The 19,069-nt window shown below is 41.7% G+C and overlaps 3 protein-coding genes across 3 annotated transcripts in view; 1 reads left to right on the forward strand and 2 right to left on the reverse strand.

Moving 5' to 3' along the window:
• hoxd11a (homeobox D11a) overlaps positions 1-2,355 on the reverse strand; it is a 3,698-nt gene extending 1,343 nt beyond the window's left edge. The window contains exon 1 of the mRNA XM_030344282.1: positions 815-2,355. Coding sequence (XP_030200142.1) covers positions 815-1,415 — 601 coding nt within the window. The 5' untranslated portion in view covers positions 1,416-2,355. The remainder of the gene's footprint in view (positions 1-814) is intronic.
• Positions 2,356-5,777: 3,422 nt separating this feature from the next.
• On the reverse strand, positions 5,778-7,334 carry hoxd12a (homeobox D12a). Its single transcript, XM_030343827.1, has 2 exons — positions 6,710-7,334; positions 5,778-6,474 (listed from the first exon to the last, which is right to left on the reverse strand). Exons 1-2 carry the CDS (start codon positions 7,272-7,274, stop codon positions 6,239-6,241), a joined length of 801 nt encoding a protein of 266 aa, XP_030199687.1. The 5' UTR covers positions 7,275-7,334; the 3' UTR covers positions 5,778-6,238.
• A 7,504-nt stretch (positions 7,335-14,838) lies between these two features.
• Positions 14,839-18,664, forward strand: evx2 (even-skipped homeobox 2). The gene is made up of 3 exons (XM_030342646.1): positions 14,839-16,085; positions 16,486-16,721; positions 17,410-18,664. Exons 1-3 carry the CDS (start codon positions 15,689-15,691, stop codon positions 18,013-18,015), a joined length of 1,239 nt encoding a protein of 412 aa, XP_030198506.1. The 5' UTR covers positions 14,839-15,688; the 3' UTR covers positions 18,016-18,664.
• The last annotated feature ends 405 nt before the right edge of the window (positions 18,665-19,069 follow it).

Here is a 19,069-nt window from a genome sequence, read left to right on the forward strand (position 1 = left end):
ATTCAGCACAAAAGCCTCCTCTCATGGTCGGACTCAACAGGCGTGCACGTGTGGCGAACTAGAGCGCGCGCACACCACACGCACATACGCACACAAATGCAGCCCTTTTTATCTCTCCCGCTCTCCAAACGCATGCTCCTTTACGCAGGCGCCCACGCACACACACACACACACACAAACACACACACACACACACACACACACACACACACACACACACACACACACGCACGCACGCACGCACGCACGCACGCACACACACACACACACACACACACACACACACACACACACACACACACACACACACACACACACACACAAACACACACAGTCCTACTCAGAATTCGTATTTAAATTGGGCACATTTCTATTTCACATAGCCTGGCTTTTATGTGGAGTGTAGGCTAAGGTTTTTATATTGCTGAATGTGCTCTATAGGTCTATATACAAAGGCGATAGAGTTTCATAGGGCTATATAGAAGTCGACATTAAACCGTGAGGCATTTTTTTCCTCTTCCCTCTAAGTCCTTGGAAACCGATACCTCAAGAATCAGCGAATTGCATTGGAATCACAGGCTATGCATGACCATTTAAACAAATACGTACACTGCCGTTATGATTAACAAAGCAGCGAGCAAGGAATAGCGTTCGCCAACGTTTTCCCGTTGTAAATACCTTGGCGACCATAAAGTAAATCTTATAGGGATATAAAAAGGTTTGCATGCTTATAAAGACACACATAAAACTCGACCGACATGCTGGTGGACAGAGTTTACATACTCGTCCATTGTCTACAAAAGCCCATACTTACTCTGTTCGCTGGTCTTGTCACCGGAGTCCACGGATGAGTCTTCATTGAGGTTCTCCGTCGATTCCGATTTGGATTGTTCTGCTTTGTTTATTGTCTCCCCATTATCTGTCGCATCCACGGGCACAGGCGAGTCTGTCTTTTGTGCTGTGTGCTCCGCGTTGGTCCTCTCCGAGTTGAGGGTCTCAAAAAACTGGTCGAACCCCTGCGGAAGGACCCCGTTCCGGCCAACGTTAGCGAGGAAACTGCACGTCGTGTTCGACCCAATGTGGTGACCGTAGGAGTCGTTTTTAAACAGCATGTCCGCCCGTCCAGATGACTGAATTAAATCCCGTTGCATGATCTCCTCCGTGGAGTAATAAGACGCGTAGTTGCTCCTGTAGTGCCATTTGCTCGGGTGGTCCAGTCCATAATCCCTGAAAGCGACTTCGCGAACTGGTTGGACTTGGGCTATGTTTGGAGAATACGGGAAATTGATTTGACACGTAGTAGTCTGCGGTAAGAAGGAAGTAACTGATGAAAAATCAGGCGCCGTAACGTAATAGGTACAGTTTGGTAAATACATGTTTGGAGCGCAGTTGTTGCGATCATCGTACTCCGTCATCTCTCCCTTTCCCTTTGCAACAGTGAGAGGAATTGGCAGCTTGACTGTGTTAAACTTTGTCCATATATTGCACCATAGGCGTGTGGCGCAAAGTCGAGAAGGCGAAAAAATCGGAAACGCAGGCAGACCTGCAATTCATCTTCATCGATTCTGGAGGTAATTGTGTCATGTGATCCAGCCAAGGAATTTACCATATATCAATATCACTCATTAAAAACTGTCCTCGGAAACTCATGTGGGCGCATGCACGAGAGTCCATTGGTCGTGGTGGTGTGTATAGGGCTACTCCTCTCTGCCTCCTTGTCCTATGGCTCGAGGAAAGGAAATGTGTGAAGCACCACTGGAATTTATCATTGAGGGTTTAGGGTAACGTAATCTTCATCATGAAATGGCACCCAAACCACGTAGGGATTAATCCGTGTGCGGTGGAGCAGACGCTTCGGGCTGCAGTGACAGACTAGACACGTTGAGAATGACCTCGACTTATAACTTGGAGCCGAATAGCTCCAAAAGGCCACGACGCGTCCGCCCGTATTGGCTGCAGTAATCTGTAATAAACACGTATTGCATGTGCCTATTGGTATGTGTACAGATGGGAGTGATGGAACAATGGGATTTAAATGGAAAATTAATATAAACTATCTTAAAGGGTTGAATTGATTACAACGTAGCGAAATAGGACTCAAGAATATAGTTATTTGCCAAAACAACACCGAGCACGAAGCTTTACCAGAAAACCCATTTGAGGACGTACGGATGTTATATAAATTCACACACACAAATAAAACCATTTCATTTCATTTTAGAAAACAGGCCTGCATATTATAAAGACTCGTGGTGATATGAACCATGGTGGTCCTCCTACCTTAACCTCCCAGATACAAAGCATTGGACTTAACGCACATGGACTGCTAGTAACAACCAAGACGCGCAGACATTACGCATTAGTACATCCATTAGTATCTTAAATCCCCCCCCCCCCCCCCCCCGAAAAAAAATAAATACACGTCAACGGTCACCCAGATATGTTGAACGTGGCACTACATTGCCAAGTACAGAAAAATCACACTGGCTTTGACCGTCTGGGTGGATGTGTACGAAGCACTCACCAACAACCGTCTGCAGGCAAATCATTTTATTGCACAAACAAAGGGGCGCTCACTAGTTAAAGTAAGCTCTTAGTCGAGGCCCGGCGCGGCGGCGAGAAGGACTTGTAGCCAACAGTTTGAATAAAACAAATCCGCCATCCATTGAAGAGTTTGTTTTTCTTTGTGAGTATATTTTCCATTTTCATTTTCCAAAATTGTAGGATAGCCCATATGTCATATCCATTTTTTTTAAACTAAATACAAACAGAAAATGCATTTTGAAAAAATAACCAATTTGAGTTGTAGGGCTTGACGGGCACTTTGCCAATCTCTACTTAGACTAGATCACTTGTTAATGCTATTTCTGATACAAGTTTCAATGTCTTCATTTCAAATGTGTAATGCGTAATTCCAGTGTGCGATTTTCTGTAGTTTGCGTGGCCGAACCAGAACATGGTCGATCAAAGTAATGTAAACCGAGGCCTTGCTAGGCTACATTTAGCCATACACTCAACAACCAAATAAGTACAAATCAACCCATGTAGATAAACACTTTTATGATAGGCTATTTACAATATGAATATATATATATATATATATATATATATATATATATATATATATATATATATATATATATATATATATATATATATATATATATATATATATGTATATATACATATATACATATACATATATATATATAACAAAGAACAAAACATTAACCCTACGACAGCAAAACTAGAGTTACACAGTAGCATTGAAAACACCTGTGTGCCAGCGTAAATAATTCGTTATTATTCAACCAAATAACACAAATCGTAGGCCCATTTACCTCCAACGACAAAGCAAAATAAAGACGTTGAGTGGAACAACAAAAGGTATCCAAAGATACTCTGTGAATAACTAATAAGGAAATGTATTTCTTTGTGGTTTTATCAGAAAATTCCCTTTACGTTTGTTTTTGAGTGCATTTATTCATTCGATGACGAACTATTACATGCTTCTTATTATCATTTAACTGTTTTAAGTCGTCTAGTCAGCACTTTATTCCGAGTTATTATATTATGGGCAAAACAAATCGTGCGAGGAAGCAACAATGCGACACATATAGTCTCAAGCTCGTGCGAAAACACAAACTGTGAGCCAGGTTGCATTTTCAGAGTAACTATAAAACACACACAGCCTCACTCCACAGGCGGCTCGTTCCTCCAGCTCCACATCACGCGGTCCAGTTGCTCTGATTGTTTTGGTGAAGATCTAATTGTAAAATGCCATTACAGCGCCTTCAAATAGAAAATACATACTCCAGGGATATTTCCAATGCGTTCCAAAGCGCTCAGATGTAATCATAACGCAGTTAAAAGAAAACGGCGTGCATGTAAATAGACAACTGGTCGATGTTGTGCCAGGATTTTAGACAACTTCACACCGAATACTTGACCTTAACTTTGTTTTGGCGCCCCCAGTGTCTGCAGCACCGGAACTGCCCTCTGCCTTTGTCTGTCAGTAGCGCTCCAGGGCCCTGAGCAGAGCACAAAAACATCCCTGCGCCTACTGGCGGGGATAATAGGCTGATTGTGGCAATGAACGAATTCACTTTGTCACGTTGTGGTTAGGGCTATACATACTGCTATGCAGTTACGCATCTATTTATTATAGGCCTAGCTTGGCCTAGCTACACTTGGAACAGTGTAAAGGGACGTATTGCACTAAGCTATGGTTGCACATTGACTATACGGAATGCAGGCTAAGGTCCAACTAAGGCTATCTGGATTGATTATGGAGAAATTACGCACGGACTAAGTCAATAGAATACAACATTATAACTGAAATGTGATCTTTTTCGAATTTCGCTGCTCAAACACTCAAGTGATCTCAAACTAATAAACACAAAGTAGGCGTTACATAATAGGCCTAGCTGATGTATTTGATGCCTATATTATAGCTAACCGGTTAGGAATTTCATTTATTTGCATCCACCGGCCTGACGATCAATATACAGTAAATTAACTGCCTAACGGAATGAGCAGAACGCTAAACCGCTCCAAACGTGCACATGACCTAAAAACTAGTCATGCGTGATAATATCCATTTGGCATAGTGTATTCATTGTGTTGGCTTATTTAATTTGAATACATAAACGTCCGATCTAAGAAACTGACACAGTTGAATAAGTCCATATAGGAACAAGGATAGACGTGGGCAAGACACACACTTAGAATACCACAAAATATATACATCAATACATGCTTTATTTGAACCATTTACACAGTAAATGGTTCTGTCTTTGAGGACAGTAGTCCTCAAAGACCGCATTGTGGTTAGCGGGCTGAGCTATACCATAAAGCGCCATGTAGAGGCCAGGCCCAACCCGCCTACTTAATGTCAGTGCTATCCGTTAGTTCAACATGTTTATTTTAGGCTTAAAATAAACTAGGAGTCTAAGCATAAGCCCGGAGTGTCATATGTCACCGATGCAGTCAAATGAGGCTTCTAATATCCAGTTACGAGCTCCTAACGATAATGGAGGAAGACGGTGGTAAGGATTAGGCTCATAGCCTTAATATAACATTATGTATGATATAATATCAGGCCTTCTGATTCTGATATTCTACTACATTATATATATATTCACTATAAGCCAATGAAAGAACCGCAGTCTGTACCCCAATTGCCTTTACCTAAACGGTTAGCTATCTCGCCCTTTTGTGGATCTATATTTCCTAGACATCCCAGACATTTACTTATTCAAACGCTTATTTTTTGGGAGGCATTTTCTTACATTCAAATGTCTAAAAGCAAACTGAAGCCACAATCACAAGTTCACGGGCTAATGTGACCAGGGGCTTTAAATAGACGCACGCATCTGGCAGATGGTCCGAGAAGGTGACTAAACTCGGCCTGCAGGGCCATACGAGGACCTATCACGTCATATCAAGGCCAAAATTATTGTGAAAATATGCTCCATTACAAAGAAGGCAAAGCAAATGTACAGAAATTATGTAAATGCTGTTAATATTGCAGTTCGTAGTGCAGCGATGCGGCCTTATCATATTTCGGACCGAGGGGAAGAGGAGAGATGGATTATTATTTTTATGCATTCTGCAATGCGCAAAAATTATTAAATGGCCCACGAATTATAATCCACTCACACACTTGTAAGGCTTTTTAAGATGCATTTGTTTTCGTTCAAAACAACCTGGGCCTAAAGTGGCGGGCGATGACGCCCTTTACGCGGAGTACAATCCAGTCAACTGCACCAAATATCTTGCAATTCGAGAAATGTTTTATTAACTTCAATGGTCCAACAAAAAGTTACTTTAATACTTTTGAACAAAGACAAACAAACTAACTAACTAACTAACCAGCAAACATCAAGGTGGCACACGTGTCTGTATCGCTGCAATACAAAACGCCCCAAAGCATAACTCGAATAATTCATGCTGACATGAAAAAGAAGCCTCTTCACAAACGGTAATCTATAGTTCATCAGGATGCTTAGATTTTTATTTAATCTCATGTATGATAAATCTCTTCAATTTTTTTCTGACTCCTTGTCACACTTTTTTACAGGAATGTCATCACATTTCATAAATATTCCATTTCATAGTGATGCATGCGTGGGAAGGAAAAACTTTTCTAACCTACAAATAATACAAATAATACGAATTTGGTGCCGCCGTGGTCCGAGCAGATGAAAACGCTGAGCCCTGTTATTTAGTATATTCTTTAATACGAGAATGCTTGCTCCCGCATCATCAATCGTTTCTTCTTCATCCGGCGATTCTGAAACCATATTTTCACCTGTTGATCGCTCAGGTCCAGTCTGTGCGACAGCTCTTTCCTCTTCTGCCTGTTGATGAACTCATTCATCATGAACTCATTCTCAAGTTCAGCGAGCTGCGGTTTGGTGTAAGGCTTTCTCTTCTTCCTCGTCCTGGTTTGGGATGAGCACCATGACGCGCCTGCAACGAGAAGCACACACACCGAACCGTTCACACGTTTTCACAACACGAAAGGTTATAATCTACAGAAAACACGTACACTATCGGCTGCTAGGGGCTCCCAGGGGCCCCAGACAAACCTCGGAATACTACAATAATCGGTCCTTTATTGCAAAACATGTACTTTCATAATATTTCTTAATAATAATCCACCGCTCAGTCGTGTGCGGAATCCTGGAACAAACGGGAAGCTTACTGGAGGACTGATGGACTGAGTTCTGGCTCCGGCCGTGCACACTCGCTGCGTTCACGGAATTCGGATCAAGTGAGGTTATAGACGCTGCAGGGCGACCGTCCGAGGGATCCGAATACTCGTATCTGCTGGAAGATCTGCGGGCGGAGGGAATCCCATGATGGTCCTCCACGAAAAGGTGCGATTGTTTACCCGATTCCTCAAGAGCCTTATGGGTCGAGTCCTGAAAGCAGTATCGGTTCGGCTCGTCCGCGGGGCCTTTTGCCGGGCTGCTGGCCGAGAGGCCGGGGTTCAGAGACACCGGGCCGGAGAGGAACGGTGGGGAGTATCCTCCGAAGCCACGGTGGTGGTGGTGGTGGCCCTGTGGTGGCGGCGTGCATGAACTTGAGGATGTCCACGGGAGCGTGCACACATCCCTCCTGTTGTAGGGGAGCGGGTGGAGCGCGGGGATGTGGGCTCCATTGCCCCGCTGGAAGTTGGAGAAATACAGCGACTCCGGAGGAGGGAAATTCAGCAGAGAACCAACATAACCGGCATTCAAAGGATGATTCCGTTCGCACATTTCCATCGAGCTCTGTCAAACGCGCTTATTATGGAAAGGCTTTTAGCGACTCCTAAAAAATAAAGGCAAGGTAATTGTTGATTTGTTAATGCCGGGTCACGTGATATGCAAAACATAGCGCTCCGTCCCACCCTCGGTCGCAGTACAGCAAAGCAAATATGCCATGAGGAAATATTATTGGAGGAGGGGGTCGTTTCTCCTCGTACCAAGTCCTCCTTTTGAAGCGATATTTTCTTTCTGATTTAGTTTTTTGTCTTGCAGAAACGATGACTCTTTATCTGAGTGCTTTTATTTACCACACCAAACCCGGGTTTAAGACGTTGTGCTGAAGAGCTCCAGACAACGATCCTATAGATAAGAACTATTTTTGTTCTTCTTTTTTTTATCCAGATCTATCGCGTTTCCATTGGATATTTCCAACTATTTATAATTGCATGTGCAGATGGAGAAGTAGTGTTTATAGGAGGATAAATATGAACATCTTGGTTTGGGATTATTGCACTATACCTATGGAACATTGTCCCGGCCTGCAGGCTGATCGCTCGCCAAACAAAATGTTCATCCTGGTTTTCAGAAGATGCAGCCTTCACTTAAAACAGCTAAAGCGATACATAGGCCTTCACAAAAATACCTTTTAAGAGTTTGAATTAAAGCATCTCAGCCATCCCAAAATAAGCTAATTCTGGTTTCAAACTGGTAAATTCACGAGGCTGCTATGCGCCATTTTGAAGGTTTGAAATAGCACAATGGAATCTAACAAGGTTGCGGGTTATATATTTTATTGTTTTTTATTTTTTCCCATTTTTATGATAGATATCTCGCAGTTGACATATAATTTAAGGCTGTTTTTGTTCATAATAGCAGGTCATTGCAACAAAAATAATCTAAGATTACAGTAGGCCTGTATCGGCCTAGATATCCAAATTTAGTTATTTTATAATTTGAAGTTAAAACTCAATTGTTAGTTCATAATCAGAAACAAACACAGACGCACAAACGCACTGGCAAACACGCAAACACACACACACACACACACACACACACACACACACACACACACACACACACACACACACCACACACACACACACGCACGCACACACACACACACACACACACACACACACACACACACACACACACACACACACGCACACAGACACACACACACTCACAGATGGAAAAATTATGTATACATCTGAAAAAACAATGCTGCAAATAGGTTGTCCTTTATAATACCAAACTGCTCAAACACATCTCTATCTCTTATTGTTTAACTGTCGATAAGACGTAACACTCATTGGATGCAAGCGTGCAGAATAAATTAAATTGCAATACAAACGTAGACTACAAATATTAGGAATACACCGTCATAGCTTTAGGCTCATGACAATAATTATATAGAGGGTGGATTTAGCCAATTTGGTCAGAAGTCATTAGCCAACTTATACCATTAAAAATAACTGAGACGCCTGTGCGTATTACAATATTGAATTCACCAAATAGGCACACGAATTTAATAAATGAATGAGTGAATGATGGAAAAGAGAGAGAGAGAGAGAGAGAGAGAGAGAGAGAGAGAGAGAGAGAGAGAGAGAGAGAGAGAGAGAGAGAGAGAGAGAGAGAGAGAGAGCGTAAGCGTTGATGTCGACGAGCAGTTATTCATTTTTCGTCGATTGTCATTTTGCGTGGATTATAGGCCTATATTCTGAATGATCTTCTCATAGGCCTCATTGCTTCTCATGGCTGTACTATACAGTGGTTTAAATATTAACAAATATCCTTCATGTAAAACGTAGATCTACTTACGTAACACTGAAAATAACTGTGTTAAGAAATAATAAATAGGCTACTAAAGGAATAATTCTAATGAAGGCTTACCCAAACGAATCGTTAACTATATGTTGGTTAAGTCAATTTCAGTCATTTTGTCTTGCCCAATGTTTTATTTTCTAAGCGGCAAACGGAAATCTAACCTAATCACTAAATGATTGTAATTGTATGCCTATGGACTGTTTGTAAAATAATATTGTATCAAATAATAATACACAATAGGTGCTGCATGCATAATGTAAATGTTAAAAATGTAATATTTAGGAAGAAGGCTGCAATTAGGGGGTTGTAGAGTAATGCAGAATAAAATAATGTGTAGGTCTATATAAACGGTCAACAGCCTACTCAGGTGAAGCTTCATGGAGTGCGTGGGCCTATTTGAGTATAGCTACTCAGGAAGGCTACTTGAAGGGGATTTCAAATTAGATTCCTTATGTATATCGTAGAACCTTAAATTAGTAGTGCTACAGAGAAGGTATCAAAAATGTAGGTCACTGTGCTGAACCTCCAGTAGATGGCGCTGCAACTCCACAAATAAGCCCAGGTTCTGTGTAAGTACAAGCTTTCACTGAAGGGACCACCCAGGTAATCAACAATAAGACCCACACACACGCTACAAGGGCCAGACGTGGCTCCTACGCACAACATTGCAGAATATTAGACGCCATGAATTATAATTATTTATTGAAAAATAGACCTGAATAATATATAGCAAACTTTCAGTTACAGAGTTAGCGTCACTAGCAGTAAACATAGACCTAGCCCGAAATGTGTTTACGTTGAGGTAAGTACACAAACAAAAAAACCCGCAATCCTGATAAAAACGTGTATTTCTTCATAAAACCATAGAAGGTCTATCAACCTCCCCGTTTGAGTCGTTATATCACAACATGTACATAGGCCTTATCGGTTTGTCCAGCCTTTGTCTGCGTAAAAGGCCCTTGAAATGTCACACAGTGTGAGGCCAATTTTAAAGCAAAAAACACGGTGTCGTCCTTAAAATAGAGCATCGCAATTCAAAATGATATCCACTTCTCCTCACACCGTAAACGAGGTGTAGCTTTTTGAAAACAGATAATCCTCCGACGCAGTTTGAAAGGACTGGTAATAGGCTCCAAAGCGAGGACTATTTGAGAGGAAGGTGTTTGTCCTTGTTGTTCAGAGAACCAAAATAGCGGCACGACTCTCTGTCATTTGTTCGTCTTTCTTTTTCAAGTTTAACACTGACACGGAAACTGTCGCCAAACTGTGGATTGGGCTCCGCGGGCCTTTGAAGAGCTCATATCCGCAGCCGGTTGTCCTTGGTCATAAACTTGCAAGTAGTTTATCCTCGTTCAAGGTCTCTGGCGCTGTGGGGAATGTCCAGCAGCAGGCTCCTATAGCTAGACGGATAACTATGGAGTGGGCTTCCCCTCATGCTGGTATCACGGTCCGGGGGAAGCCCCTGTGGTGAAGTAGAATCGAACTTGAGTTTAGCCTCTATGGATTTCATGCCGAGGTACAGTTCCTTCAGGATCTGTGACTTAAAGTGGACACAGTCGACGGTTTCCATTGCGCTAAACAGGCCATTCTCCTCATGGTGAGTAGGCCTACAAATATTAATATTTTTCAGCCAACTAGGAAAGATATTCGCTCTTAACGCCGAATTATTGTAGTAGCCTACATGACGTATTTCGAAATGCATTCTCCCTCAATCCTTTCTTTATATGGCATATTTTTCCTTTATAGGTGATTTAGGTTTATTTAAACAAACTTTTGCATTTGGCAAATATAAACCGTGATGTAGGATAGCGTAACGTGGTGGGGTCCATGGTTAAAGGTTTATTCAGCCAAGAGGATTATCTCGGTTCAAGTAGGCTTTGTGCTAAATCGTCCGGCTTTTAGACTGTAATAAAATGAAACGTTTATCTTGCAGTATGAATTTATTTGTGTCAAGTGAACACAAACACCCTTAGCCAGTGTACCAGACGATCAAATACCGGCCGATAAGAAGTAGAAAGCGCTTTATTGGAGTTAGGCCCAGCACATAATTATACTATTATCAGCTTAAAAAGGAAAATATGCATATGACCTAATAAAAGCTAGTAGGCCTACAACGAAATTATTTTGAGTTGGCCTGCTTTATAAAGAAAAAGACGGAAATCGAAGCGACTATTTTGACCAGGGGCGAAATAGGCCATTAATTGTTCAAACTGGAAGTGTGAAGAAATAGGCCTGTACAAATAATTATGTTTATCAATCAAATCCATAAATACAAACAATTTTAGGTGCAACCTATTTTAAATGCATCCAATATGATACTAGTTGCACTTTTTCATTTAGGCTTGAAGAAAGAAAACAAAGGTTTGTACTGAACAAAAGTACAAAGTTACACATGCCTTTTATTTTTACAAAAATATATAACCAAATATATATTCTATATGTTGGCGTGACGAATTGATACTAACTCAAAGATGTAGGGCAACAGATAGATAAAGGAACCGGGGCAACTCTTTACATTGGACCCCATACACTACCCCTGTAGTGGAATACAAGTTCCGCTAGATGGCAATCTCACTTCACATAAAACAGTGATCTCTCAGAGAATATATAGAGAGCGTCATTTGACGTCAGACCGACGCGAATGATCAAAGAATTTCATAAAACCACCAGCATGTCGCGTTGGAAGAATAATGAGGCTCAATAAAATCAACTCCACTTTCATCCAATTACGTCAACATGCATGTAGTACTGAATGTGAGGTCTATAATCATTTGAAGATGTCTAATGATGTCTGCATTCAGATTGTAACCAGGACCCAAATAAACCCGTTTCACATTTCGTTTTCTAATACTGATCCAACTTTGTGACCTGAATGACAAATAGGCCTACTATGTATGTCTGTCTGCCTATATGTTTGTCTTCCTGTATTTCTGTTTGTGTGTGTGTGTGTGTGTGTGTGTGTGTGTGTGTGTGTGTGTGTGTGTGTGTGTGTGTGTGTGTGTGTGTGTGTGTGTGTGTGTGTGTGTGTGTGTGTGTGTGTGTGTGTGTGCTGGTTTTTGTTTTGACGGTCCTTTTTTTCTCATAATAATCCCTATTGATTAATAATCAATGTGCAGGATATATTGAATTCGATCCCTTATTTCCAAAGACTGTACTGCATGTATTTCTCCTTCAGCACCTCTTAGACCACCTCCCCCACATACTTTAGACATGTTTCCAAACTAACTGTGTGTCTCTTTGGCCAAGACACATTGGTCTCTTTGCCAGATGACTAAATAGAGAATATAAATATAGATATTAGGCAAGGCTGCTGAATATAATTGCAGATATTGCAGAGTACTCTGGTTAATTCCCTGGTTCCCAGTTACAACCCACTGCTGTGTGTTTCATCAGATAGGCCGGGGGACGCATCAGACTCCGATGTGATCCGGTCTGTCTTTATGTGGCTCCGGGCTAGCCCCCCCTGGACCCTCCTAGACCCCCCCCCCCCCCCCCCCCCCCCCCTGTCCTGGTCTACTCCTTTTATAGGGCCCCCATTCTTGTACTGTTATGGAACGTTTGACACCAGACTGGTGCCCGAATTAGCCAGCCCAGTGTGGACTATAGTCCCTAGACTATCGAACTAACCTACAGTATATACAATATACACATATCCGTTGGGATTTCTGCCTCCATAGCCAAAGTTTGTTTCATAATACCCCCAAGTCATAATGTTTAAGGAAATCCATGTATTTCATACACAATTACACATTAAAAGAGTTATTACTATTTCTATGGAAATAGCTATATTCCATCAAATAAGAATTCCCTCTCCTAATTCTGTTCAATTGTTCAATTGCATTATACACACACACATATGTATATATATATATATATATATATATATATATATATATATATATATATATATATATATATATATATATATATATATATATATATATATATATATATATGATGCGAGAGACTTGAGTTTGAGTCCATGCACAGTGTTAGTGTTATCACAAGCCAGATGTTAATGTGATGAGGCTTGTATGGGTAATAAATATAATTGGTTATTAATCCATAAAAACGGATGTTATGTTGGCGAATAATGTTCAACCGCACCAGCCTCTCACTGTTGAGCATCAGCTTTATAGTGCTAGACAAATCACATGATCACAATGCAGGAATTCCGATTGGTCAGTCATACTCTATTTTTTTACCCTCACGAGAACCTATACGCTGAGATAATTATTTCGTGATATTGTTTTGTAATAGGGATCGGATGACTACATGTGTGTGTTATTATGTGTTTCAATATCAATAATGCATTTGCTTTCATTTATTTTGCCAATAAAAATACGTGATCAGAAACGTTGGATATATTTTCCTTATTTTGACGTATAGGTACAGAATAAACCACAATGCCTTCATACAAATATTGAAGAAAAAAAAAGGAAATTCGCACAAAATATGACAAAGATCATTAAGCAGGAAAAAAATACGTAAAACATGGTGACAGGAAGAACTTTGATACTTACTCCCAAGTCCATTTGATTTGTATAGCCCAGTTACTCTCAAACGGCTTTACATAGGCCTACCATATTTTTATGACCCAACCCTAGCCCACTTAAAGGCAAGAGAAATCTCCCATACTTCCGGTAACTGCCAATATTATAGCCTATTATATATTCAACACTTTGCTCTTCAAAGTGCTGAAATCAGATACTTTTAAAGAGGAATTCATGTTTTCCTATGTTGGAGTAAGTTATATTAAAATCATTATACTTTTGTATATTATCGTCATTAAGTTGATGAGAATAATAAGATATATATGGCTACAAGATATCAATAATTATATTGTAGGCTATAATCTATATCAATAACACAAATGCTTTATTTGCAAAGGATATTCTGTTTATGCTGTTTTCCTCCTTTGAACACATATTAACAATATTAATACATTGAGATAATGAAAATTTGAACAGAGTAAATACACCCATTCCTAAATAAAAAGACAAGGAGTAGGCCTATTCTGCAACATGAAATAGGCCTATAAGAAAAATACTGCAGAAGAGTTTACAGTTCATGAGAAGAATTGCCAGGCGTTATGTCCTCCCTAATAAGCCATTTGGTCCTGGTATGTCATACATGCCATTTTTATGAGTGTTTTGTGAATTTCTATCCCCGGTGTCCCAGAGTGTGTAATTATAACCCTTAGCCTGCAGGGGGCGCCAGAGAACGCTGGAGGGCACGTTGTGCTCTGCAGTCCATCTCTCCACGCTGAAAACACGTCTTGCCTGCCCACCACTGCTGCGAAACACAGTTCGTTAAAATGACCGTGGACCAACGTTTATCCTAGATTCATTATGAAATAGTAATATTGCCATATTAGGCTAGAATATCAATTGTTACGTTTAGGGTTAAGGGTTCCAAATTATAGTTTGAATTCGAATTAATCTGTAGGCTATTTGATGGAATACAAACTGGCTAAATAGATTTATTTTGTTGCTCGAAAAGGTCTGTCAATATAGTTATGTGATCGAAAAAATATGCAAAATAATATTGCATATATACAGGTCTGGATGGTTAATTCTGAAAACGAAACAATATTAATAAAAGCTGATAAAGACTAGCATTCGTTAGCATTTGTAATTTGGTCGAATAATAATAATGACAATAATGCAGTTTATTGTGCTGTCCAGGATCTAAACGAGCGGGGAAAAAAAAACCGTGACGTGTAAAACGAAACGCACCCCCCAAAAAAAGAAAACAGAAATAAATAACCCGAAAAATGATTCAATATAAATAACTCATGGCGAACAGCGTTTTTAAAAAGTATGTTCGCCCTTATCTGGGTCACCTCAATGATCACACTAACGCAGAGCAGTTTCGGAAAAGTCGCGGAAATGTTTATTGAAGTAAGACACAAAAAAACAGAGAGCTAACGAGAATAAAGGGAATTGTGGTGATTAAAGAAGGATGGGAGGGGATGCAGGAGAGAGAGAGAGAGGGAGGGAGAGGGAGGGAGAGAAACAATAGAGAATCAAAGCATAATAATACTCCTAAATGAAGAGGGAACCGCTGCCCCGTTCATTTTATTAATCAGACTGTCAATTCCAACCCGAGAGGCCAAACCCAGGACGCTCAGAGCAGACTCAGATCAGCCCAGGGACTCGCTCACTCCTCACCTCTCCTCCTCCCGCTCTGCTTGGATCTATCCCCTCTCCCGTCGAAGGCCGCCTCCATCACCCGCTGACAGTCTCCTCCTATTTATTTGCTTATAAACCTTCTTACAATAAATGATCATTCCGGAAACGTCACGCGAGCATTTAAACAACGAGCGGCCAGCACTTATTGACGTGTGATATCTCTGAAGCGGTAGCCGGAAGGATGCTTGCTTTAAAACCAGTCGCTTGATCCAGCAGCACGATTGCATTCATATTCTCGTGTTTTTTTCCCCCGCGGCTTGCTTGCTTGTAAAAAAAAGAAGAAGAAGGTTTAGAGACAGTTATTTAGAGAGAGTTGCTGACTTGAATGCGGATTAAGCTCAGTCACAACTCATTGGTGCGTCGGGACAGGTGTGCGCTTTTTTTTTCTTCTTCTTCTCCTCGCGCGGCTTAATGATGGAGAGGATAAGAAAAGAGATGATCCTGATGGAGAGGGGTCTGCACAGTCCCATCGCAGGGAAAAGACTCTCAGACGCGGCGGGCAACTCGGTGCTCGAGGCCCTGGAAAACTCCCAGCACGGAGGACGTCTGAGCCCGCGCATCACCTCCGCCTCGCTCCATGGAAGCCACTCGGACGTTCCCAGCAAAGGCAGCAAGTTCGAGATCGACAGTCTGTTCGGGCCGCACCACAACAACGAGAACAGCTCCTCGGCGGACATTACATCCTCGGAGAACAGAAAGAAAATGAGTTTGTACCCGGAAGTCTCGCAGGATTCCGATATTAACAGCGATGTGGAGGTGGGGTGCCCCTCGCATCGCTCCCCGAGCCAGCACAAGGAGAACAATAAAGGTAGGCTATTTGTTTTGGTTTTAAATCTTATTTTTTGAGGTGTGATTTTTTTGTGCATAAATATATTTGCTTTTGCCTTTTTTTGTTGCTGTTATTACTATTGTTAGAATTATTATAAGTGTTATTGTTATTGGAATTAGTATAAACTATGTTTGTTATGTTAGATTTATTGCTAGACTGTTATTATTAGGCTATTGTTTTTGCTATAATAGGCCTACATAATAATGTAAAAATATAACGATAATAAAACGAAAAGTATCAAGATTAAAATGTAATTTAGATTATTGTTTTTTTCAAAGTTTACATTTAATTTAAAAATGACTGGAAGCTCATAAAGGTAATTCGAATAATTGCAGCCCTGCATCTTCAAAGTGTTTAACCTTCCCTCTGTATTTTTTAGGGTTTTCCGACAGTAATTCTGGAACCTCCAGCTCCAACTCTATGTCCAACCTCAACGGGAACTCAATGGGAGGATCCAACAGTTCTAACGCCGATCAGGTCAGACGGTACCGGACTGCTTTCACCAGGGAACAGATCGGAAGACTGGAAAAAGAGTTTTATCGGGAAAATTACGTTTCGAGACCAAGAAGATGTGAATTGGCCGCAGCGCTAAATCTGCCAGAAACTACAATTAAGGTAGGCTACAGAGAGATATTAGCCTGCTCCATTTTGCTATTTATGTTTTTGTTGGATGGACTGCATGTGGGCCAAAAATATATTTATATTTTCGTCATCCTATATAAATATAAATCCTCCATAATATCAGAATTTCAAAATATAAATAGGCCTTATGTTTGTATTATCTTTCCAGAGTATTTGACACGCGCGAACACGCACGCGCAAACACAGGTTAACGTAACACCCACACACCCACACACACCTTTCGATTGCCCAAGGGATGCCAGGCAGTAGGCCTACAACATATAGCCTAATGCGAAAAGGCCAAGGAGTAACTCATCTCTAGTGCACGCTAAATGTCTTATTTAAAAAAAAATACTTTCACTTGAATTATGTAGGCCTAACGCTATTCCATGATAGAGTCCTCTAATTTTTTTTTTTTGTCACGTTTTACCACAGCATAGGCATTCGACTTCCAACATTTAATTAAATATTAATAATTTACAATTATAAAGCCTATTTGGATGGAAGAAAAATCAAAAGTGCTTAATACGCAAATAAAACATTTGAAACACACCCCACATGTCAAATTACATACAGTCAACAGATAGGCTAGTTTAATAAATGAACTATCCTACGGTATATAACAGGACCACAGGCCTGTGCAAGTGCAGCCTTTCCTAACGCGTCGCGGTTGTATTTACAGGTGTGGTTCCAGAACCGGCGCATGAAGGATAAGCGGCAGCGCCTGGCGATGTCCTGGCCCCATCCGGCCGACCCCAGCTTCTACACCTACATGATGACGCACGCGGCAGCTACCGGAAGTTTACCGTACCCTTTCCATTCCCACATGCCTCTACATTACTACCCGCATGTCGGTGTCACAGCGGCAGCAGCTGCCGCGGCCGCGACAGGTGCCGCCTCGTCACCTTTCGGCACTTCCATCCGCCCTCTCGATACTTTCCGCGCGCTTTCCCATCCCTACTCGCGCCCTGAGCTCCTGTGCGGCTTCAGACACCCCGGACTTTACCAGTCGCCCGCAGGCCTGAACAGTTCCGCCGCGGCAGCGGCAGCCGCGGCGGCGGCAGCAGCGGTGTGCGTGCCGTCGGCATCGGGGCCTTGCTCGTGTCTCAGTTGCCATAGCAGCCAGGCGGCGAGCGCGCTGGGCTCCAGGAGTACCAGCGCGGACTTTACCTGCACAGCGTCCGGCCAGAGGTCCGAGAGTGGATTCTTGCCCTACTCCGCCGCGGTGCTCAGCAAGACGTCGGTGCCCTCGCCGGATCCACGAGAAGAGTCTTCCCTGAATAGATAACTTATATTATCTATATAAGTTATCTATCAGATTAGATAATTTATATTATCTGTTGATCCCCATGCCCCTCGCGCTGTGAACACGACGCGTCACTTAACCCCCAAGGTCAATTAGTCCCTATTTAAAACACACTGGTTTATTTCCGTTTTAAATGGTTTCTCTTTAGTGACACCATAATGTGTTATCTGAGCACACGCGGGAGGGCTGAGGACTCAAACCTGCATTTATGCGGATTCTGATTCTGAAGGCTTTCTAGTGAAGGCCTTTCGGTAAATGTTGTTTATTTTCTACGAGTCGTGCTAAATCTGAAGAGGACATCTGGGCCAGACTAAAGACACAAACACTGCGTGCTATACCTACAGCTTTACTTGTGGTCTTTTTTGTAATATATATTGATTTTATTTATTTTTCAAATTCATCCTTCAACGCCCATGCTTCTTCAAAACAACTACACCACGCCTGTTAACTCGTTTTTTACGAGGCCCAACGCTAACAAACCCCCTGATTCAGTAGCGTCCATGATGTTATTCTAAAGACACAATGAGAATTCTGGTTTAGATAGTAGCCTACAAAATATGGCTTTTGTACCCAACTGGATATCGTTCACCTCTGTTCTAATGGTGTGAAACTGGATTTTGGCAGCAGTGGCTCCCCCCCCCCCCCCCCCCCCCCCCCCTCCTCACCCCCACCCCTGGGACCCCCTAATCAGCCAGAAGGTGCATCTAATTTTGCGTCGCGTCCGTCGTGTCAATTTTTATGTTAATAATGAGAGGATCATGACAAAAATTGCCAATCATGTACCTAGATGGAGCCTCGCTGAACGCACGACTGAGAGAAAGTTGGGTCGTTGTGAGAGCCGCTGTCAGCCATAACAACCCGCAGTGGGAAGTCATTAGACATACAAAGGACGGGACGGCTGCACCAACATCCATGTTACATACCATGTAGAGTACATTAAGGCTAATACCGAGGCGCGGAGGATTTCAGAGTGTTAGAGTGTACCAGGAACCCTTACCATGCGTTATCTCGTGTGGAGAATATCTTGATGTATGAG

This window comes from Gadus morhua, chromosome 20 (assembly GCF_902167405.1).
Source record: "Gadus morhua chromosome 20, gadMor3.0, whole genome shotgun sequence".
NCBI classification, from domain to species: domain Eukaryota; kingdom Metazoa; phylum Chordata; class Actinopteri; order Gadiformes; family Gadidae; genus Gadus; species Gadus morhua.